The 24304-nt window shown below is 44.6% G+C and overlaps 1 protein-coding gene across 1 annotated transcript in view; it reads right to left on the reverse strand.

The window, feature by feature from the left end:
* The window catches only part of ECT2L (epithelial cell transforming 2 like), a 168210-nt gene that overhangs the window by 131201 nt on the left and 12705 nt on the right, over positions 1–24304 (reverse strand). The window contains exons 3-5 of the mRNA XM_029596464.1: positions 22539–22651; positions 12184–12346; positions 7114–7366 (exon numbers count right to left, since the gene is read on the reverse strand). Of these exons, the coding sequence (XP_029452324.1) occupies positions 7114–7366; positions 12184–12346; positions 22539–22651 (529 nt within the window). The remainder of the gene's footprint in view (positions 1–7113; positions 7367–12183; positions 12347–22538; positions 22652–24304) is intronic.

The raw sequence follows: 24304 nt of genomic DNA on the forward strand, positions 1-24304 counted from the left end.
AAATTGCATTTGATTTTAAATTCTTCTGATGAATTTAATAACTTGCAAAGTATTACAAGATACAGAATACAGAGATCTCATATCCATTGGTCAAGCTTCTCAGGAAGGAGGTACCAAGGGGGGGTCTGGGCAATAAACAGCTATGAATGAGATGAAGAAAATACTGAGCAAGGTCTTTATATTCCCTATCTGAAGGGCAGCAAGGAGTTTTATTTGGAACTGAGACTCACTCAAGAATGCATAAGTGCGGTGACTTTGAACAAATATGACACCAACAAGAGAGTTATAGCAAATGCAAAACTCTAACTCAGAGCTTCCCAAACCTATCCTGGGGACGGTAGAGCCAGTTAGGTATTTAGGATATCCACAATGAACAAATTATAAAATCTACGCAGATGATATTCAATTTATTCTTCCTTGGAAACATACTTTCTCACTAGCCACAATCTATTTGCAAACAATAAATACATAGTTAACACACAATCGTCTTACCCTCAATGCAGCAAAAACCAAAATCATTCACCATTCCAAATTCTACTTGTGTTCCTTCCCCCTACAGAATTTATCTTCAATAATTGTCACATACCCATACGTAATCACGCTCATAATCTAGGTGTTATTATCGATTCCAAACTTTCAGTATCCGTTAATATTACTTCCATCACAAAATCATTCTATAAAATCCAGTTACTAAAAAATCTCATGCCTCTACTTTTTCCTAAGAACTTTCACTCTGTGTTACAATACTCATTCTAACCAGACTTGACTACTGTAACTCACTATGTATCGGTCTTCCAGAACATATAATACAACCACTTCAATTGATTCAAAATTCTGCTGCCAGGCTCTTAAGTAACACTTCATGTAGGGGTCACATAACACCAATACTTAAGCAACTTCATTGTTACCCATTCGTTACCGAATTCAATACAAAATCTTAATGCTCATCGACACCTCACTACACAGTACCACCTCCATATGGTTATGTTCCACTCTTCGAATTATCAACCTCCCCGTCACTTATGCTCCTCAGACAAAAATTATCTCCAAGTACCCACTGTAAAAACTGCTAGGGTAAACCTAACTGGCAACTGTGCGTTTTCGGTTGCAGGTCCCAATTTATGGAACTCTCTTCCCAACTACATTCGTCAGCTCACCACAAAACATGACTTCAAAAAAACAATCAAAACTTACTTTTCACAAGCTTTCCAAGATTTCAATCCTAAAGTGATAACTCAACCTCTTTCACTACCCCAACTTAATTTTTTGTGATTTGTAATTATTTTCCTTAATGTATGCTACTTTCTGTTTTTATTAACTATATGGTTTATGGTTTTATTAGTTTTATATACCATCGAATCAGACTAATCTTCACAACGGTTTACAATCATTTTGAGAAGGAAAAATATGTAAACCACTTAGTTCCACTTTGTGTGTATACACAGTATATAAAAACCTTTTAATGAAATAGATAAATAAATATGCATGAGATAAATTTGCATACACTGAGTCTCCTTGATATGCAAATTTATCTCATGCATATTTATTGTGGATACCTTGAAAATCTGAATGGCTGTGGGGCTCCCAGGCCAGGTTTGGGATGCCCTGTTCTAGCTGAATTTGAAAAGAAATTTCCTTCTATCAACAATAAGAGTAATTCAACATTTTAGGAGTTAATTAAATGTCACCAACCTTTGGTTTTGGAAGCGACAGAATAAAACCCACATTTATTTTCAATGAGCAAATAAGATCCTGGGCATTCACACTTCAAGGTTGGCAACTTGAAGTGAAATTTGCCCAGAGTCATCAAAATTCTGCGATTCACAGTTTAGCTGATTTATTTATAATTATTGCTATTGAGAAATCTGATGTAAATTGAGAACTGGATGTAAAACAGTGTGTTAGAACCACACTGTCACTGTGCATATGACGATGTGATTAGTAAAAGAAACATATCCATCTGACGAGGGATGTAAATTTATAGTGTGAGAGAAGACTCATACATTTACTCCTCTTAGATATAGGCAAAGCTCTAAGTCTATTTAATATGCTGGTATTGGTTACTCTAGTACAGGGGTCGGGAACCCATGGCTCGCGAGCCAGATATGGCTCTTTTGAGGGCTGCATCTGGCTCGCAGACAAGTGTCGCCATACTTCGCGGTTCCCCGCTGACCCAGCGGCTCCCCGGTCCTCCGCCGCCCGGGCTTAAAATGCTGTCAGCCCGGGCGGAACGCGGCAGGACAGCTGGAGTCAGCGGCACCGGCGTGCTCTCTTCTCCTCCCCTCCCCCCCCCCCCCCCCGCGGCCCGGAAGAGGAAGTGGAGAGCATCGGGTGCCTGCGCGGGAAGAAGAGACCACACTAGCGTGGTCTCTTCTTCCGCGCAGGCACCCGATGCTCACCACTTCCTCTTCCGGGCCGCGGGGGGGAGGAGAAGAGAGCACGCCGACTGGAGTCATCCGGGTGCCTGCGCGGGAGTCATCGGGTGTCAGCCGGGTGCCAGCGCTGGAGTCATCGGGTGCCTGCGCGGGTCTTCCCGCGCAGGCACCCGATACTCTCCACTTCCTCTTCCGGGCCGCGGGAAGAAGAGAGCACGCCGGTGCTCTCTTCTTCCCGCGGCCCGTGCTCTCTTCTTCCCGCGGCCCGGAAGAGGAAGTGGAGAGCATCGGGTGCCTGCGCGGGAAGAAGACTGCAGCGCGGCTCGGAGGAAAATGAAAATCTTCAACCGCGGCCGATGGGACTCCGCCTTCGCCTCCGCGAGGGCTGAAAATGAAGGAGGTTAGTGTTGGGAGGTGGCTGCTGCTGCCGCGAGTTCCCGGGGGGGGGGGGAAGGGAGAGAGAGAGAGTGAATGAATGAGCGAGCAAGCATGTGTGTTTGAGATCCTGTGTGTGTGAGTGAGAGATTGCATGTATGTGAATGATTGAGAGCCTGTATATGTGAAAGAGAGTATGTCAGTGATTGAGATCCTGCCTGTGAGAGAGAGAGCATGAATGTAAGTTTACCATTGGGAACCTGTATGTGTAAGTTTGTAATTGAAAACCTGTTTGTTTGAAAGAGTATGTGTGTATGATTGAGATCCTTTGTGTGTGAGAGAGATCATGTGTATGTATGATTAAGAGCCTGTGTGTATAAGTAAGAGAGAGATCATGTGTGTCTGACAGCTGGTTTAGGTGATGGAGCATGTGAGTATGTGATTGAGAGCCTGTGTTTAAATGAGAGAGAGAGACCATGTGTGTATGTGTGTGATTGAGAGCTGATTTAGGTGAGGGAGTATGTGATTGAGAGCCTGTGTGTAAATGAGAGAAAGAGAGGACATGTTTGTAAGCATGTGAATGAGAGTCTGTGTGTGAGAGAAAAAGACAGCATGTATTTATGTGATTGAAAGCCTGTGTGTGTGTAAGCGTGAAAAGATAGACAGCATGTGTGTAAATGTGTAATTAAGAGCCTATATAAGTGAGAGAGAAAAAACATTTGTATATGTGAGTGACTGAGAGCATGTGTGTATAGGTGTGTCATTGAGAGCCAGTGTGAGAGAGAGCACTGGTATGTGACTGAGAGAGGAGAAAGTTCCAAGCAAACCACCCCCACCTCCTGCTAATTCAGAACAATCTCAGGACACCTGGATATCAAACGTTCCCAGGTATGCAGAGCAAAAAAATTTTTGTATCCTTATTATTTTTCATTACTGGATCTTTGTGTCTGCTATTTTGAAATATTTTGTTGGTATCTGGAAATGTTTTATATGAGTTTTTAATTATTGGATATTCCACTCATCAGCTGTTTCGAAATATGTTCTTTTTGTTAGTACAGTTTTACTGCTGATGATTTTATATTTCTTGATTTGTTTTATAAGGATGTGTGATGTTTCTTTTTTCCTTTGTTACACTGCATACAGAGACTCTGGCTTGTTGCAGTTTCCAATTCAGTTTTTGTCTGCATGCTTCTTGTTATGCGTTTTGGTCTCTTTATTCTATGTTAGGTGAGGGACAGCACGTGATTCAGGTGAGGTTTTCTGCTGGCGTGTAGTTTCTGTGTAGGACTCTATAGCAGCCTGACTTGGTCCGTTTTCCTAATAGGAGATGTATTGGTGTCTTAAGGCCTGGTGTAATATTTTCAGAGACTTATTGTACTTTAAAAGTGTGATCTTACATAAAATGCACACATTTACTTGTATTTAGTTTTAAACATATTGTATGGCTCTCATGGAATTACATTTTAAAATATGTGGCGTTTATGGCTCTCTCAGCCAAAAAGGTTCCTGACCCCTGCTCTAGTATCTTATTAAACTCAGTTCTCAAAACAAGTGGAAAGAGCTAAAATAAAAAAACAGCAACAGCATGTGAAAGAAAATGTGTCTACAAAGGTAAGGATAAGAATATTAGATTGCTATGGCAACAAGAGCCATTCCACACCATTCTACAAATGTCACCTTTCAGTGATGACAAGCAGAGAAATGGTTTGGAAAAATCCATCTGGTTTACAGGGCGAATGATGCTAATTGGATAAGTGCAACCACTGCACAAGAATGTCACTCATTTGAGAGAACATTTGCAAAGCACCTTTGCTTTTGTCCAAAAGAATAAGGAAGTGAGCACTAGAGGTAGACAAGCCTGTGATTTGAGGACTACCTCTAAAGAATATGAAATGAGTAGCAAAGCCTTTTACTACAATTTCAGTAAACTTAAAACATAAAAAAGACATTTTTGCCTAGCTGAAAGGTCCATTTCTATTTATGGATAAAGCTCCACCGTCCCAATAACTGATTACAGTTACAATTTAGTGATGATTTATGTTTTACCTTTCATCTTCATGATGATTGTTCAGTTCATCAAGATGATTATTCTAATCAAAAATAGGCTTAATATTTTGACTTGAGAGATATGAATGCACCACACCTTCATATGTGTTTAATTTGTATTCAGTTCAGTGATGCGTAGTTATATTAAATGTTATATAATCTTAGTTAATACTTGGGAATTTGAGTGACACTAGTATGTGTAAGCACACCTATGTACTGCCTGACAAAACAGATTAAGACGCTGGCTTTCAAACTGGCGTGCAGGTGCGCATTTACGCACATACGTCAGCCTGGGTCGAGGGCTGCGGCCATTTTAAAACATACACGCACATATGCAATGCATATTATAAAACAGTCTGGATGTGTGCACATGTGCATCAGATTTTAAGTGGGCGCATGCATGTGCGTGCGAAACCCGCTTCTACCGCATAAATTGTTTTTTTTTTAAAGGGGTGCGTGCCCAAGCCATTCCCAGTTTACCAGTTCATCCACCAGTTCGCTCAGTTAACAGATGGGTTGATAGCCTACGCTCCCTCCAGTTAGCCCAGACCTTTAAACCCCTCAATAATGGCTTCATCCTTTCATTTTTTAAACTTATACGTCATCCATAGCAGAAGTAAAATTACGCAGCAGGGGATCTCGGCGTGCACAAGGGCATCTAAGTATTTATGCACACATCTCTGATCATGCCCAGACCACATCCATACCCTGTCCCTTTTTGAAAACTCTGGAGATGTGCGCACTGCAGGGGATACATGCGCATTCAGGTGGCTTTTAAAATCCGCTCAGCGCAAGCAAGCCCAACTTATTCGCATATCCCCTAATTAATGTATGCCCCGGACTTTTAAAATTCACCTTTATGTCTATCACTTATACACTTATATACACTTATATACACTTATATACTTTACCTCATATTTTGTATAAAGTCAATTATTTGCAATGTATAGTGTGTTAATGTTGCTTGACTAAAGCTTGCACAGGAATACCTTGCTAGTAAGGTTTAAGAAGGAATGTGCTCCTTTGCCCCCACTTTACTTATTAAAAGGAGGGAAGATCTAGGGATAAATCAGGCCAATATTTTTTGAGTATATCTTAAAGAAGCTTGTTTTCTCTGAACCAAAGAAAATGGAAGGATAGTAAAGTATTATAGGTATTCTTTTATACGTGCCGGGACTGATAAATACAGGCCTGCAGGATAGAATGCCTAGGCTGAAAAACATATCTTTGGCACTGCTGTCACTCTGTCTACCTTAGTTCTGCTTGAAACAAAGAGCTTCGATACAGATTCGAGATTCTTATCTCTAATGGCATTTTGAGACTATGCAATTCTCTATGCTAAAATGAACTCTTCACTTATTATAAAAAAGTATGTAACTCACAGTTAGAAAGCTGTACTTGGCCCTCATCCATATGCATTGACTGTGTGCATATTATGTGGATTCATGTCTATAAAAGTAAGTGAAACAAAGGAGCCAGGGCTCCTGCCATCAAGAAGCCCACCAGGGAGCCTGATCATCAGAGAGCTCCTACTGAATATCAACAGACAACATCCTCAGGACCATAAGAAAGCTGCCAACTTGCCTGTTGCCTGTATGATTATCAGTGTTTGAGAACAGACGCTGACCACAGATGCTTGCATTCAGATAAGCTTTCGAGACTGGCATACAGATGAATACAGATGTCGATGTCTTCACAGAAAAAAGTGATCCATCTCCTTCAGCTGCAGTTTGCCAGCATGGTGAAAGAACAAACTTTAACTTTTAATTAAGAAGTCTATTTGTTAACTTTAGTTTGGGTTAAATAGCTGTGATTGCTCTATATTAAATATGTGCAAACTTGCAGTCAATAATCTGTTGTTCTACGTTAGAAACTGTGAAAGTGCAACTAACTTTCTAAATCACTAAACAATCATTATACCAATCAGTTATATTTTAATTAATAAAACCTCTAATGTTAGGCAAACTGAATGAGTCCTTGTTTTGATTAAAAGAAAATGATGATAGTTGGATTAATGAATGAATTCATAAATACTGTACTTCAGACAGCTGGAGGTTCCAATCAATAATTACTCTATAATTGGTGGTGCACCATTTCCTAGAGTTTGATTTGGTTTTTCACATGAATTAACTACAGTGACAGAGCTTTCTATTGATCATGGAAAAACAAAGCTTTAAATTGAGCTTATGGTGTCTACACAGCTGAACAGTGGCAGAAACTACCTGCATTCGGTGACTGATATTTGCCTTCATGTTGCTTTCTGTACTGAAGCAAAGTCTACATCATTTGTAACTTACTGCATTTAAATACTACTGACTCTTATGTTGTGCTAATCTCTCCCGAAGAGTTTTTCTTAACCATTTTTCTCTCCACTTTTCCTCCTGCTCCTCATCTCCTTCCTTGGGCTCATTGAGAGTCCCATAGATTTCAGTGGCCTCCCTGGGAGTTAAGTAATCCAGATGAGCTACGCAGGCAATGTAGTGTCGCTTCCAAGCGCCATATTCATTGTCTGAAGGGGTGTATGGCAGGAACCATCCAAATTTAATGCACTTTGGCATCCACAGGCAGTCCTTCAAACAAAAACAGAACAAAAAGAAAATGTGAGCCTTGATTTTAGCAGTAATAACAAGGTAAAAACTGTCATGCTTTGCCAGAAATAATTCCACGAAGAAGTAGGGTGACCACATCAAGAGAGACAAGCCAAGCCAGTCCTGATATTACCCCCATTGCAAGCAAGGAGCTGTAGCCCTGTTTCTCAAATGGAATTCAAAAGGGGAATCAGAATTTCATTTCCATGCATATAATAGTGGAGGCCCAGCTCAGCCTGTCCCCTTTGACACGGAGCCATATGATCACCCTAACTAAAAGGTCATACAGGGCTAGTAGGTCTGCTATGGTTTTGTTATTATTTGTGATAGTTGTGGCTGGATCCTTGGTTGGGTGGCAGATGACCACGCCCTCGGGGGAAGATCCCGAGAGGGACTACCAGTCAGGCTCAGAGTTGGGAGACAGACACACACAAGTTCTTTTATTAAACAGTTTTTGAGAACCACCAGAGGTGGCAGTAGTGAGCTGGAATAGCCCGGCTGGGCTGTAGTCCCTCAGGTACTGGAACAGCGATCCCAGGAAAGTTGAGCTGTAGAGAAACTGAGATAGTGAGCAGGCAGAGTATGCAGAGTTCAGGAACAGAACCTTGATGGTAACACTCACACTGTAGTCTCTTAGAATAGCCCAGGAGCTGGAATGAAGTAGGCCCTCGAGGAGCGAGTTCCTGGTTCCAGGGAAAGCTCTGAGAGAGAGATGGTAACTCACTGGTGGTGTAGGCAGCGGTGACTTCCTGGCAGAAGTTATATTCAGTAGCAGGTCCGGGAATGTGGGCCCTCGAGGAGCGAGTACCGGTTCCAGGGAAAGCTCTGAGAGAGAGATGGTAACTCACTGGTGGTGTAGGCAGCGGTGACTTCCTGGAAGAAGTTATATTCAGTAGCAGGTCCGGGAATGTGGGCCCTCGAGGAGCGAGTACCGGTTCCAGACTGCGACCTGAAAAGTAAAAGAGAGAGCGAGGCCCCCGAGGAGCGGGTACCCCTGTTAAAGTCCGAGGAGGCAGAGTAGCAAGGTATGCGGAGAGCGAATCCCATCCACAGCGATACCTGGAGGCAGCTAGGTAGGAAACCCTTTGCTAACTCGATTAGTTAGCGAAATGAAAGACCTTTAAATATCCGAAGATGATGACGTCATCTCAGGGGGACACCCCTGAGGTTCGCGCCACTGCTGGTACTTGAGTTGGGTCCGTGCCCTTAGGCCTCAGGAGAACATGGCGGAAGGCAGCGTCTAGCCAGTCCGGGAACGCCGGAGGAGGTCGGCAAGATGATGCCTCGGCAGCCAAACTTCCATCAACCCAGGAGGGAGTTGCCAAAGAGGTAAGGAGGGCGGAGTGGAGACAACGGGCAGCAACGGTCGCAACAGGTTTACAGAAAGTTGTCTTCCTTGGACAAAATCCACTCTGGACTTCAGGGGCTTCCTAATTAATCAAGCTGCACCTAAAAAATATTTGCAGTACAAAATGCAGGACAGCAGCAGCAGCTACATACTGTGAAATTCTTGAAGCAAGAAAAGCCAGATGAACCTAAAACTTTTTTTAAGGGGTTGTTGTTTCATCCACAAAGAGAAAAAGCTTAGAAACTGAATTGATGTTTAAAGCAGGATCTCATGAAGGTTAGTTTTTGTATTTTCTTTGTTCTTATTCACTGTACACAGAGAGCACCATTTTAAAAGAGTATATGCCCAGTATTTGTTGATGTTCACTGCCGGTGAATGAACTATCTTTGCAAGTGCTACTTTGGCTTAAAATATGTTTATCTGGTTGCTGATGAGCGAGAGGCTGGGGATCTAAAGACATACCCAATGGGTAGTGACTATGTGCATCAAATGGTCATAGAAGGGCACTGCAGTAATATTAAGTATTATATACTTATGGTTCTAGTCATGTCAGATGGAGAAAGGTATCTGAATTAAGAAACTATGAGATCCACATTCAGCACGTTTGTCTGGATAAGCTGGTACTTAACCAAACACCGGGATTTAAAAATTCTATCTGTCTAAAATATCCAGCCATGTTATAGGCAGTATTCTGGGGAGGAGTGCATTATCCAGCTAAGTTAAGGGGTGATGCATCAAGCTGCGTTAGTGCTCTAATGCACGTTATTTCGAATATATCATGTGATTATACATGATATTTTGCATCTTCCCGCCCAGATGCACTCTCCTATTACAATGACCTTCTTTGCATATGATTTGCATGCATGAATAATGTAAATGCATGCAAAGAAGGCCATGCATAGTCAATTTTATATGAATAATTTAATCTCAGCCATCCAAGAAGGTGGTCAGCCATGATAAAATAATACCAACCTAATTGAAATGTGTCAGATGTGCAGTGGGAGGTCCGGGACCCTAACATGGGTTCTGAGGTTCCCACAAGACACTACCTTTTATTATTTTTTTCCTTTCAGGGGGGTGGGGTTGAGCCCAGGACCTTTTAATTTTTTTTAAATTGGGTGAGGCTGTCAGTGTCACTTGGTGGGGTGGGGATGGGGCATTGACTATCAGGAGGTTGTCAGGTTCACTTGGGGGTGGGGGGTGGTGATGGGAAGGGGGGGGCCAAGGCCTTTATTTTATTTGAGGGTTACGGAGGGGGGGGCTGGGGGCCATTGCCATGCAGGTGTATTTTTTAAAATTTATTTTTTGGGGGGAGTCAGGGCCGCCTCGACTTATGGCTCCAGGTTGAGACAGGGTCAGCACTGACCCCTGCTCAACCTCCCTGTTTTGCTGCTATTTTTGAATTTTTGGGCCAGCGGCCCTTTAAGGCAATGGCAGTCTCATCAGATTGAGGCCACCATCGCATCAAAGGGCTGCCCTTTGCGTTCTTTTCTCCCATGGTGCTTTTTCAGGGTCAGGGTCCCAGTGACACCTCCTGCGATAAAACATTGTGGCTTAGTGCACCCAGGGGTTAGACAGATTACCTCGATTTTCAGCATTAGCCAGCTAAATTAGCTGGTTAAATTTAGAACAGCCTAAGAGAAGTCCTAAAGTTAGCCAACTAACCTTTCCAACTAACTTTAAGAGAGCGGAGTATATTCAGCAGTGCGCCGGTAACACCGAATATCCCAGCAAAGTTAGTGGATAAGTTTGGCTAGCTAACAGGGTCATTCATCAAAATGCGTTATGGCGTTAACGCACACGATAAAGCATTAACGCACGTATTAATGCTAAAACGCATGCGATAAGAACAGTAATGCACAGCATGAATGCAAAATTTTGGGAGGGGCGGGATCAGGGAGATTTGGGCGGGATTTAAGAAAATGAGGGGCAATACCACATGGTTTTAACACCAGAAATAACTACACCTTTTTTTTCCTGGCATTAGGCTGTGCAATATGCCCGAAATGGCCATAACGCAATTCGTGATAAATATTTAGAATAGCATTTTGGCTATTTCTGGGCTTAGGGGAGGGAGTGAGAGAGAGAGAGAGAGAGAGAGAGAGAGAACACACTTCTGGGGAAGGCTGTTGCGACCGTCGCTGCTCGACGTCTTCACTCCGCCCTCTTTACCTCTGTGGCGACTCCCTCCCTGCTGTCTCTCTCCAGCGTCCCCGGGCCAGCTCAACGCTGCAGATCCGCCATGTTGCCTGAAGCCTAGGGCGCGCGCGCGATCCGAGTGAAGTACCAGCAAGGGCGCGAACCTCAGGGGCGTCCCCCTGAGATGACGTCATCCGCTTCCGATATTTAAAGGTCTCTGATATCGCTACTAGTTGAGTTAGCAATAGGTTTCCCTGCCTAAACTAGTCTGCCTCCTCGGACTTACCAGAGGTACCCACCCCTCGAGGGCCTCACTCTCTCTTTACCTTTCAGGTTACAGACAGAAACCAGGTACTCGCTCTCGAGGGACTATCCTTTCCAGCTCCTGAGCTCCCTAAGACCAATATGTGAGTGTTGTCATCTAGTTCTGTTCATGAATTCTGCATACACTGCTAATCACTGTCTACAGTTTCTCAACAGCTCAGCCATCCAGGGATCGCTATTACAGTATCTGAGGGACTTCAGCCCTGCCGGGCACTTCAGCTCACTACTGCCACCTCTGGTGGTTTCAAGACCTGTTTGATAAAAGAACTAGTGTGTGTCTGTCTCCATACTCTAAGCCTAGCCGGTGGTCCCTCTCGGGATCTTCCCCCGGGGGCGTGGTCATCTGCCACCGGCCCAAGGATCCACCTACTACTATCTCCTGCAGTCTATAACAACAGATTGCTAAGTCCGCCTACAGAATACATCAGGTTGGTACTCCTATCTGATTGCTCCTCCCACCAGCATAGCGGATCATGACAAAGGCCTCACAGTGTGCAACTATTTATATCTCTATAGGAGGGCCATCTAATAGGTCGAGTGAGGTGTTGGTGGTGGTGATGATGAAATTTCTACTATGTTCTCCCACCCTAGCTTGATGGACTCTGGTATCATCAAGCTAGGGTGAGATGACATAATACAAAATTTCATCTTTCTGAGACTTTCCTCACTTCAAATGATGTCAAATCTTCACCAAGGTGTACTGTGCTGTTCATACGTCTCGCTGTACATGAGAAACTGGCCCCTAAACCCTAAACCACCACCAACACCTCACCTCGACCTATTGAATCTATTAGATGGCCCACCTATAAAGATATAAATACTTCACTACAATAAGGGCCTTTTAGATAGTCTCTCACTCTCTCTATCTATATTTTTCTCTTCCTTGATGCTGAATCTAGGGGTAACTATTAGCTGGCCGGCATCTATGTGATTTAATTTTTCAGTGGTTAAAAAAAAAATAGCTGCTTGTGTGAAAACTTGAGCAAACCTGTTCACTTAGAAACTTCCAGTGCCAGTTGACTTGTGCAGCAGCAGAGAGCTCCTGGGGGCTCAAAAAGGAGAAAACATAGAGAGAAATAAAACGTGGCAGCACCGTCGTAAAGTCCAGTTTGGTAACAGGAACCTCTTCTGTGAACCAATCTTGAACAAACCTGGGGGGAAGAAAGAAAACATGGAGAGAATCCTAAGGCTGGCAAAGCAACAACAGAAAACTGCTCTTACAGAGAACTGATTTTACTCATTATGAAAACTAATTGTGGGAGGAAATTAACTCTCAGAAGACAGAAGATGCCACTTAATTGATATCAGGAACAAGAGAAAACTTTTATATGGAAAATTGGTAACAGAATTTAAGAAAGTCTGGGATAAGTACAGAGGATCCCTGGTTGTGATGAAGTGAGGAGAACGCCAAAGATGAACCAGGATCTAGAGCACTGCACAAGGAATGATGTTGGGCCAACTAGATGAGCTTTATGGTCCTTATCAGCTGTCATAGTCTATATCTATGTAACGGTCAAACAGTATGGGCCTGATTTTCAAAAGCATTTACACTCTTAGGGCCTCATTTTCCAATATCGCATTGGTAACGCATTAGGGGGCGTTACCAATGCAAATGAGACTTCTTTCGTGCAGTGGGGAAACATCGCGTGCGGCGATGTTTTCGCCATTCGCGAAAACATTAGCGCAATTCACGATGTTTTCCCAGTGTGCGATGATTCTTTGGGTGTTTCATCGCAGTGCACGATATTTGCCGGTTTTTCATCGCGGGCCACGATAGTTCCAGACAGCCTGTTTCAGGCTCCGGGGGGGGGGGGGGGAGAGAGAGAGAGAGAGAATAACAAATTACTAATTTGCGAATTTATCGCAGGCGGTAAACTGCTTGGAAAATGAGGCCCTTAAAAAATGGGTTTTACACGTGTAAATACACTTTACCCGTGTAAGAGGGCTTTTGAAAATTGCTACAATATATGCTATTGAAGTGTCCACAGGATTTACCCATGTAAGTGCACTTTATGCATGTAAGCAACTTTTGAAAATTGCTACAATACTATATTACATTTACATACATAACTCCTTTGAAAATTCACCTGTATAACTACAGGCCATTACACTGTTCCTTCTGGGTTGACCACAGGATCGTGCATAACTGCTTCACCTTTTAAGGATGAGGGCAGTGTATCCATGCAGGCATTTTTGGGGGGAGGGAAAAGGAAAAGCAGGAATCTGGATGGAATAGGACAGTGGATTCACTAGGGAAAAGGTTTTTTGTCAAACAAACCTGATTGATTAGTTCTGATTGATTAGATCAGGGAAGGTCCTGGGTGTGACCCATGTAGACCCTGGGCTACACAGTGTGACCCAGAAAACTGTGAAGCCTTATAGTTTAAGCTGCTACTGGTGGTGCCCCAAGAAAAGCTCTGAGCATGCTCTAGACCAGAGCTTTCCAAACTGTGTGTCGGGACACGTTAGTGTGTCGCCTGCAGTGTGCAGGTGTGTCGCGCAAGCCCGGTCAACTCTGATGCGAGTTTGGGCTTTTTTTTTCCTAGAGATTCACTTTTTTTTCAGTTTATGGGTTGCTTATTATTGGGTGATTTTTGCTGTCAATCGCGTTTTTTTGGGGGGCTTGGTGGGTGGAACGAGCCCAGCCATCCTTGCATTGGCTGCTGCTGCCGATGAGGCCTGGCCATGAGGAGTACTGACTGCAAACAGCAGTGTCTGGTGATCATGGAAGGGAGTGAAGCACTTAACTGGCAACAATCAAAAAGACGAGGTACATGAGTGTGGGGGCCAGACATGTGCTTGGGGGGAGAGAGATGAGTGAGTGGGGGGCAAACGTGCTGGGGGGACAGACATGTGCTTGAGGGGGAGAGATATGAATGTGTGGGGGCTAGACATGTGCTGGGGGGAGGAGAGAGATGAGTGTGTGGGGGACAGACAATTTGTTTTATTATTGTTTCTCATAAATTATAACAATAACATGAATCTTGGAATATATATTTTTAATATAAATTTAAGGTTTTCATGAGATAGGTTGTGTCGTGAAACATTTTATTTATGTATATATTTAAGGAAACATACATAAATTGTCGAAATATGTTTTGTTTGTTTAACCTTTAACCTCTGGTTTACTAGTAGACTGAATTACCGTGTCGTGAAATTATGTTTGTCTAAAAAGTGTGTCACCAACATGAAAAGTTTGGAAAGCTCTGCTCTAGACTAAAGGGAGATGTCCAGAGTATGTTTAGTGCCTATTAGTGTATCAGTAGCTGAGGCAGCATATGCTGTATGTAGCAGTGCAGAATGGAGCTATGAGCCACAAAGAGTACTGGAAGCAGGCTCCTTGTGACGCCACGAGCGCCTGAGAAAGATACAAATCCATCTATGAAAGGCAGTCAGAGGGAGACATGGAACAGTGAATAATAAAAGGGATCCTCCCACACCCCTTCAGAATGCCTATAAGAGGGAAGAATCCTAGGATAAAGAGAGAAGAAGGACCCAGGAATAGGGAGGACACCTGAAAAATCTGTCATTTCTATTAGTAGAAATGTGGTGATGTATTAAGTAAACCTAGAGATCTCTCAGTGGCCACTGCAAGCCCAAACACTCAGCACAAGCGAGTAAAAACCGTATACACACAGGGCTGGATTTCAGCACAGGCAACACAGGCATGTGCCTTGGACACCAAATTCTGAAGGTGCCCAAAAACTGGGGATCTCCTCGCTTCTCTATCCTCTCCAGGAGTAGTGGAAAGGAGAGGACCCCATGCCTTAAGTCCTCTGTCTATGGTCTCCATCATCCTGAATCCAGCTCTGTATACACTCATTTGTACCTTTGGAGACAGCATGAAAATAATTTCAAATGTAAATAAAGTCAAACCAGTTTTGGAACCATAGCTTTGAGTTATCTGCACTTATTCCAGGTCCTGATTACAGCAACAATGCTCTGCATAGAGAGAGGCTTGGTCACCCTTGACTTTGAGCGATTTCATCGTATCTGCAGCATCTTCTCTTGGTCACCCTTGACTTTGAGCGATTTCATTGTATCTGCAGCATCTTCTCTTGGTCACCCTTGACTCTGAGCGATTTTTATTCTGGGTCTATTACAGTGGAAAATCAAGGGGAATTTAAGAACGCCTGAGAAGTGGTCAAAAGTGTGGCAGTTAGGACTTAATGAGAAAGTGCAGAAACCAACAGGAGAACATGTTGGCGGAGGGGGTGTGAGGTACTGACAACCAAGAAAGGGATATCCTCAAGGTGGCACATTTAAAACTAATCGGAGAAAGTTCTTTTTCACTCAACGCACCATTAAACTCTGGAATTTGTTGCCAGAGGATGTGGTTAGTGCAGTTAGTGTAGCTGGGTTTAAAAAAGGTTTGGATAAGTTCCTGGAGGAGAAGTCCATTAACTACTATTAATCAAGTTGACTTGGAAAATAGCCACTGCAATTACTAGCATCAGTGGCATGGGATCTTCTTAGTGTTTGGGTTCTTGCCAGGTTCTTATGGCCTGGATTGGCCACTTTTGGAAACAGGATGCTGGGCTTGATGGACCCTTGGCCTGACCCAGTATGGGATGATCTTATGTTCTTAAGGTGGCCAAACAGAGTGACAAGGAAATGGAGAATCAATAGGACTCTTGGGTACTGAGGAAGAGGCATAACCAGCAGAAAAAAAGGCAGCAGCAGTGATACGTCTGATCATATCACTAGTGAGACCTTATCTGGAGGCATCTGGGTCCAGTTTTGGAGTCTCCATGTTGAAAAGATATATAAGCAGAATAGAAGCAATCCAGGGGAGATTTATCAAAATTCTGCAGGGTCTTACAAGTATTATACCCTGGAAGAGAAGAGTATGTAACAGAGACTTTCAAAAAGCTCAAGGATAAATATGGCCAAGTATTTTTCAGTAGAAAAGAGGTTAGTGGATCAAAATATGAGCCTTGCAAGATAAAACTTAACAAAAATGGTATTAGTATTCAGCAAGGCCTGGGACAGGTACAGAGGATCCTTAAAGGTAAGTGTAATAGGGATGTGAATCGTTTTTTGACGATTTAAAATATCGTCCGATATATTTTAAATCGTCAAAAATCGTTAGGGCCACGATACAATACCAATTCTCCCGATTTATCGTCAAAAAATCGTAAATCGGGGGAAGGGGGAAGGGGGAGGGCAGGAAAACCGGCACACTAAAACACCCTAAAACCCACCCCCGACCCTTTAAATTAAATCCCCCACCCTCCCGAAACCCCCCCCAAAATGCCTTAAATTACCTGGGGGTCCAGCGGTGGTCCGGAACGGCCTCCTGCAATTGAATCGTGTTGTCTTCAGCCGGTGCCATTCTGCGCCGCCATTTTGCAAAATGGCGGCGCAAAATGGCGGCGGCCATAGACCAACACGATTCGACCTCAGGAGGTCGTTCCGGACCCCCGCTGGACTTTTAGCAAGTCTTGTGGGGGTCAGGAGGCCCCCCCAAGCTGGCCAAAAGTACCTGGGGGTCCAGCGGGGGTCCGGGAGCGATCTCCTGCCAGCGCCATTTTCCGTACGGAAAACGATTCGCGGCAGGAAATCGCTCCCGGACCCCCGCTGGACCCCCAGGGACTTTTGGCCAGCTTGGGGGGGCCTCCTGACCCCCACAAGACTTGCCAAAAGTCCAGCGGGGGTCCGGAACGACCTCCTGCAGTCAAATCGTGTTGGTCTATGGCCGCCGCCATTTTGCGCCTCCATTTTGCAGAATGGCGCCGGCTGAAGACAACACGATTCAATTGCAGGAGGCCGTTCTGGACCGCCGCTGGACCCCCAGGTAATTTAAGGCATGGGGGGGGGGGGTTCAGGAGGGTGGGGGATTTAATTTAAAGGGTCGGGGTGGGTTTTAGGGTGTTTTAGTGTGCCGGTTTTCCTGCCCTCCCCCTTCCCCCGATTTAGCTACGGACCGCCGCTGGACCCCCAGGTAATTTAAGGCATTTTGGGGGGGTTCGGGAGGGTGGGGGATTTAATTTAAAGGGTCGGGGTGGGTTTTAGGGGGTTTTAGTGTGCCGGTTCACGATTTTAACGATTTTCACGATACTCTAAACACCCAAACGGCGACGATACGATTCCCTCCTCCTCCCAGCCGAAATCGATCGTTAAGACGATCGAGGACACGATTCACATCTCTAAAGTGTAATGCCAATGATTAAGTAGGTTTTGCAGTACCACAGTAGCTAGTGAAATTAGAGAGCTTAACATTGGCAAGGAGAGTTTTATCTGCTATCATGTTCTGCATTTCAATATTCTCCCAAATCATACCAAACACCGAGGAAAAAGAATCATTTACAGAGAACGACAGGATGTGTTCTTCACTGCCCTCCCTACATCTAGGAAATAAATATCCTTCTGTCTGATGCATCAGTGGGGTCCCTTTTCAGCCACTGAGCAGCTCGGCTAGTTAGCCGCATAAACATAGCTGGCTATCTCAAGTTAACTGATTATGTTTAACTGGCTAACTTTAGGACAGCCCTATGGCATGACAAGAGTTAGCTGCATAAGTTAAGAAGTTAAATCTGAATATTGGAGTTAGCCTCTTAATTTTTGTGGCTAACTCCGCTCTTCCTCAGTAGGCCTCTTGTCCACCCACGGAATGCCTCCTTCTTATCCGGCTAAATTCTAGCTGGATAAGGGCTAAATATATCACCTCCTCAGGGGGACTTCTCAGTGGTGAAGTCCCCCTGAGGAAGCAAACGAAGGTGAAACAAGGGCCACTTGTCGGGGTTGACCACTCTGATTTATTCTACTTCAACATTAGAAAATATCACAAGAGAAGTTACACAGGAGATATCAGCTTATTATGAAATTTGTATAAAAATATGCAGTGTTAAATAGTATGTAAGTGGAGTGTTCCACAGGGAAATGTGTTTATCACATTCTAGTAAATGTTAATCATTTATATATGCTGACCTGCTGTGTACTCTTAATGTGAATGTTTTTAAATGAGTGAGTGAGTGTGTATGTGGTTTTTATTTATGGACACATTGTGAATAGAAGATTTTGTGAATACAAATAAAAATATCAAACTTTCCGCTTTTTTGATTATGTGATATAGGCTGCATAGAGGAATTGGTTCTAATTTACCCAGTGTATGTACCTTGTAAGGGCTAAATATAGCCAGGTAAGCCATGTAGACGGATAACCATTACATTATCCGCTAAATGGCTTGGGAATATAGACCTCAGTGCCAATACCCTGGCCAGACTGGTGTTTCCATCAGTATAACTCACTTGCACAGTCCTGTGACAAGGTTTATGCTTCAATACACTACACTGGAAGATGAGACTTGCTCAGATAGAAGCCCCTTCTGGGTTTCTTTCATTTTAAAAAGGGGAGGTTTATCTTCAGTTTATGAAAAAGATGCCCCATACTGCACCAAACTGATTTAGTTTGCCTCACCATACTGTCATCAGTAACAGTAACGTATCTTGAATAAGTTTCTTTCATAACTAAATTTCTCAAGTTTTCTTGTATGTGTTAGGCTTTCCCTTTGCCATCTCTTTTCCTCATCTTGCGCTATCTTCTTTCTCTGTCTTCCCTATTATATATATCTGCCAGCTCTCCTGCATTTTGCTTACGTTTGAGACTGCACGTATCTGCAGCATCTTCTCTCCATCTCCTCGTTTACCTTCCCAGTCTCCTACCTCCCTCTCTGCTTCCGTGTACATGTTCCTTCCCTCCTTCTCTCAGCTTCGCCCTCTTCCCCAGCCCTCGCACCCTGCATGTGTATGCATTTATTTATTTATTTATTTTTAATTTATATATACTGAGGTTCTTGTATCAGATACAAATCACTCCGGTTTACATAAAACAGTGAGATGCCCAAAAGGGGTGGGCTTTACATATAACTATAAAACAAAGTACAAATTGAACATGGCATAGAAATAGTTACAAGAAAAAGAAAAACTTTTGAACTCAATATCATATTATAGTAACAAATAAAACAATGGGTATCATAGTTTTGAAAAATAACAATAAATAAAAGTAAAAGTAAAAAAAGTAAAACAATAAAGCACAGTATATACAATAAAGTATATATTAAATACGATAAAGTATGTATAAGTGCAGTATATACAATAAAGCATAGTATCTTAATAGGGAACAAGGGGACAGTTTGATGTGATTGATTACTGAATTTATATTACGCGAGAATGCAAGCATCTAGGCAGCGTTAAGTGTCTGGAAAGGCTTGGCGGAAGAGCCAGGTTTTTAGGTTTTTTTTGAACTCCTGATGCATGGCTTGAACCTGCACTACATGCCCACAAATTAGAGGGCACCAGGTTACCAGCCGAACACTGTCCACATCGCCTAAATGCACATCGTCTAGATGAATGACGTATGCATTAAAGAAAGAAAAATTATCCTGGGAAATTCAAGTAGTATAAGAACTATTATGTATGTAGGACCTTATTGATGATGCAGCCTGATTATCTTAAATCAGGCTGCACAGTAAGAAAGCAGGTCCAAATGTAATCTGTTTTTATATGTTTTCTGTATTTTTATCCAAATGCATTTAAAATGAAAGTTTCATGGACCAAAGTTATCATTCAGATGACGCTAAATTGATTTCATAAAACCCAAAGTCCCATGGCTGCTTTAATTGAAAACTCAATCACTCAAAAGAAAGGCACTTAACTGTATACCGCTGAAGGAACCCCCTTTCTTTGGGTCTTATGGGGTAGATTTTAAAACATACATGCACGTGTCCATGTGTGCGCAGTTCCTGGCGCACACATGGATGCAATGATTTTTTTAACATGTGCACGCTGGCGCACGCATGTTATAAAATCCGTTGGCCACGTGCATGTTATAAAATCCGTTGGCCGCACACATGTTACATGTGCCGCTCGCGGCAGATCCGCGGCACGGCCCTCTCACCTTCTTATGCGGACTCCAGCTCCTGGTTCCTCCTCACTGGTGGCGGTGGGCCGCCGGCTCCAATCTCGGGCCGCCCCTGGTGCCTCCAGCTCTGCCATGGTCCCCAGTGTTGCCAGTCAAGATGCCATTGCTCTTCGGGCCTCTCCGCGTGGTCCGAGGAGAGACGCCGCCACCCGCGCCCCTCCCTAGGCACACGCGCATCGCTAATCCTTTTAAAGGGTCTGCGGCGGGAACCTAGCCGCGGCCCCGGATGATGACATCAGACTCTCGAGTGTTTTTAAGCTCAGGCCTCTCTCCATAGCGTGGCCTTTACAACAGGTCTCCTCGTACTCCTCGTACTCATTGCTGATAGAGAATCCTCTCTATTCCTTGTTCCTGACCTTCGTTGTTCCCAGTTCCTGTCTTCATTGTTCCTGCCTTGTCTATATTTTGGACTGACTCTACGGATATCAACCTTGCTTTGTTTGACTACTCTTTAGCCTGTCTCCAGACCCAGACCTCTGCTTCGCCTGACTACTCTACTGCCTATCTCCAGACCCGGACCTCTGCTACGCCTGACTACTCTACTGCCTATCTCCAGATCCAGACCTCTGCTACGCCTGACTACTCTACTGCCTATCTCCAGACCCAGACCTCTGCTATGCCTGACTACTCTACTGCCTATCTCCAGATCCAGACCTCTGCTACGCCTGACTACTCTACTGCCTATCTCCAGATCCAGACCTCTGCTACGCCTGACTCCGCTACTGCCTATCTCCAGACCCAGACCTCTGCTATGCCTGACTACTCTACTGCCTATCTCCAGACCCATACCTCTGCTACGCTTGACTATTCTACTGCCTATCTCCAGACCCAGACCTCTGCTACGCCTGACTACTCTACTGCCTATCTCCAGACCTGGACCTCTGCTACGCCTGACTTCTCCGTTATCAAACCATCGCCTTGATTGACCACTCTATAGACTTCTCCGTGTTCAGAATTCTACTTTGCTTGCCACAACCTCCGCTTGCCACCAGCCCTGATCCAAGTCTGTCAATGATGCCTCTCCTAGCCTATTCCCTGGATGTGGACTTATTAAGCTTCGGCCTATCTTTGCTCGGGTGCCTCCAGCTACCCTTTGTTCCATTGGTGTCCGAGTTCCAGTACCATACCCAGTCCAGGGTAGGACTGCGCCAACTATCGATTGCTGTCTCTGGGCTGAACCAACTTCTCTCGCAAACCAACCTCGAGGCCCAACTAAGTCCTGTTAGCCCCGGCACCCAAAGGCTCAACCCGCGGGTAACAAGGGCTGGTATAGGTGAAGCTCCAGTGGCCTCTACCTTCAGCCTACTCTACCTGCCGACGGTGGGGAACTGTAGGTCCTCATCTAAGGGATGTGTCAACCCCACCTTGGCCCAAGGGTCCACCTCCAACGCAACAGCGCACATGTGCAGGTGACGCATGCAAGGGGGTGAATTTTTGCAAAGTCTGCACAGCAATGCAATCGGGCCTTCACTAGTTCCCTCCCAGTCCGCTCCAATTAAGGAGCGGACTGGGAGGGAACTTCTCTACCCCCTGCCTAACCTTCCTTCCCCTTCTTCTCTCCTCCCCACTCCCTAGACCTAACCTACCTTTCCTGAATTTTTTAATTGTATTACTTGCTGCTCCAGCTACCGGCGCTATTGACCGCTGTTGGCCAGCTTCCGTCCCGCCCCATCCCTCCTCACCCCCCCCAGCCCACCCCTTTCTCAGGGCCTGGCCCTTGTGCACATTTCGCCACTTACGCAAGTGGCCGAGCCCTTTCGAAAATGCGCGTGGAGAGTACAGGGCCCGGCCACATGCGTAAGTGGCGATTTTTATGTGCATGGCCAATTTAAAATTCGGCCGTATGAAATCAATTTAGCGTCATCTTAATGATAATTTGGGTCCATGAAACTTGAATTTTAAATCCATTTGGATAAAATACAAAAAACATATAAAAACATATTCAATTTGGACCTGCTTTCTTACTGTGCAGCCTGATTTAAGAAAGACTGCTTCATCCATAAGGTCCTGCATATATAGTAGTTCTTATATTACTTGAATTTCCCAGGGTAGTTTTTCTTTCTTTCTTGGTTAACTTTTGTTACTCCCAGTACATAGAATCTTTTGGGCATTTTTTCTTGTGATTTACACATTAACCAGCTCTTCAGATTTTACCGTTCCTTAGCCTACATTCTTCAGAAATTTGGAGTAATGATTTCCTTAGTCCAGAAAACATGGAAAAAAAACAAAAAACAAGCAGAGCGCAGTAACCAGTTATAGTGTTCAGGTTTTATGTACATTCTTATGATCACAAAATGCACTCAGCTTTCTCTGGGTGCCAAATGTCAATTCCTGAATAATGCATAAAAATCAAGTGCTTTGAATGATTACTATGCTCATATTACAAAGAAAATCATTAACATCGGCTTTTAACAAACTTACTTCAGCTGTGATCTACCACTCCTCACCAGCAGCGCTTGGAAGAGCTGATTGCGCTGCTTGTCAGTCCACAGATCAAACCAATGGCATATGAGACAGACTCTTTCGTGGAAGAGCTGAAAGACAAAGGGACTTCTTATAAAATCAAATAATATATAAATAAATCTCACCTCCTGCTTGGATCTGACCACGACTGCCTGCCACCTGGACCTGCCCTCTTGCCTGGATTTCACCAATCTTGCTAGCTGCCTGCCGCAACCTTGGCCTGTCTTTGGCTCTGTTAGTCTGCTGTATACCTTGACTCCGGTGTGCCTCTGGACTGTTATCTTCACCGCCCTAGGGACCTGGCTGTTAGAACACAAGGGCTCAACCTGTGAGGGAGACAGCTGGTAAAGGTGAAGCTCCAGACTGTCCCACTACAGGCACGTTTGGCAGCTGGCAGCACAGGCCTCATGGCCTTCATCGGCGAAGCCCTTGAAGGTGCATCAACTACGCCGCAGCACAAAGGGCTCACACATCCGCTATCCTTCACAGTCCTTTTGCAGTTTTTTGAGCTCTTCACAGTCTACTCAGGTTTTAAAGACTTTGAATTACATTTGTGTGATATGCTAATTTGATCATTTTACTTGTTACACCCTTTCCCAAATCATTTATGTAAATGTTAAACAGCATCAGTCCCAGTACAGATCCCTGTGGAACTCCACTATTCACCTCTCTCCATTGGGAAAACTCACCATTTAGTCCTACTCTCTGTTTTCCATCTTACAACCAGTTACCAACCCACATTAGGACACTGCTTAAGGACTAAGTTTCATTCTTTCTGTTTTGTGATACCTCCCTTTGGGGCCAGTGTTCTAACCTGTAAAGGGCTCCATGGAAATGGACCTGTAATGCAAGATATTTTTCTGGTGACACTAGGGGGCGGATTTTCAGAGCCCTGCTCGCCGGGAAGCCTATTTTACATAGGCCTCCCGGCGCGCGCAGAGCCCCGGGACTCGCGTAAGTCCCGGGGTTCTCGGAGGGGGGCGTGTCGGGGGCGGGCCCGGTCGTCGCGGCGTTTCGGGGGCGTGTCGGCAGCGTTTTGGGGGCGGGTACGGGGGCGTGGCTACGGCCCGGGGGCGTGGCCACGCCCTCCGTACCCGCCCCCAGGTCGCGGCCCGGCGCGCAGGAGGCCCGCTGGCGCGCGGGGATTTACGCCTCCCTCCGGGAGGCGTAAATCCCCTGACAAAGGTAAGGGGGGGGTTTAGACAGGGCCGGGCGGGTGGGTTAGGTAGGGGAAGGGAGGGGAAGGTGAGGGGAGGGCAAAGGAAAGTTCCCTCCGAGGCCGCTCCGATTTCGGAGCGGCCTTGGAGGGAACGGGGTAGGCTGCGCGGCTTGGCGCGCGCCGGCTATACAAAATTCATAGCCTTGCGCGCGCCGATCCAGGATTTTAGTGGATACGCGCGGCTCCGCGCGTATCTACTAAAATCCAGCATACTTTTGTTTGCGCCTGGAGCGCAAACAAAAGTAGGCTATTCGCGCGCCTTTGAAAATCCGCCCCTAGGCATATTATGGAAGTTACATCCACTGCCTCTTTTGTAATAAAGTCTGCAATTTTGTGCAAACTTTATAGCAACAAAACTTAACTACTCCTTGCTGATATATAGTTAAGTTTTGTGCAAGAATGCAGTTTAGTGTGTGGTATTTACCTCTGTGAACAGAGGTAATGAGCTGCTTTTCATAATTAAGAGCTTATTACCTATTTTGTGTAGATTTTTTCATTGCTCTTT

This window comes from Rhinatrema bivittatum, chromosome 3, assembly GCF_901001135.1.
Source record: "Rhinatrema bivittatum chromosome 3, aRhiBiv1.1, whole genome shotgun sequence".
In the NCBI taxonomy this organism is placed as follows: domain Eukaryota; kingdom Metazoa; phylum Chordata; class Amphibia; order Gymnophiona; family Rhinatrematidae; genus Rhinatrema; species Rhinatrema bivittatum.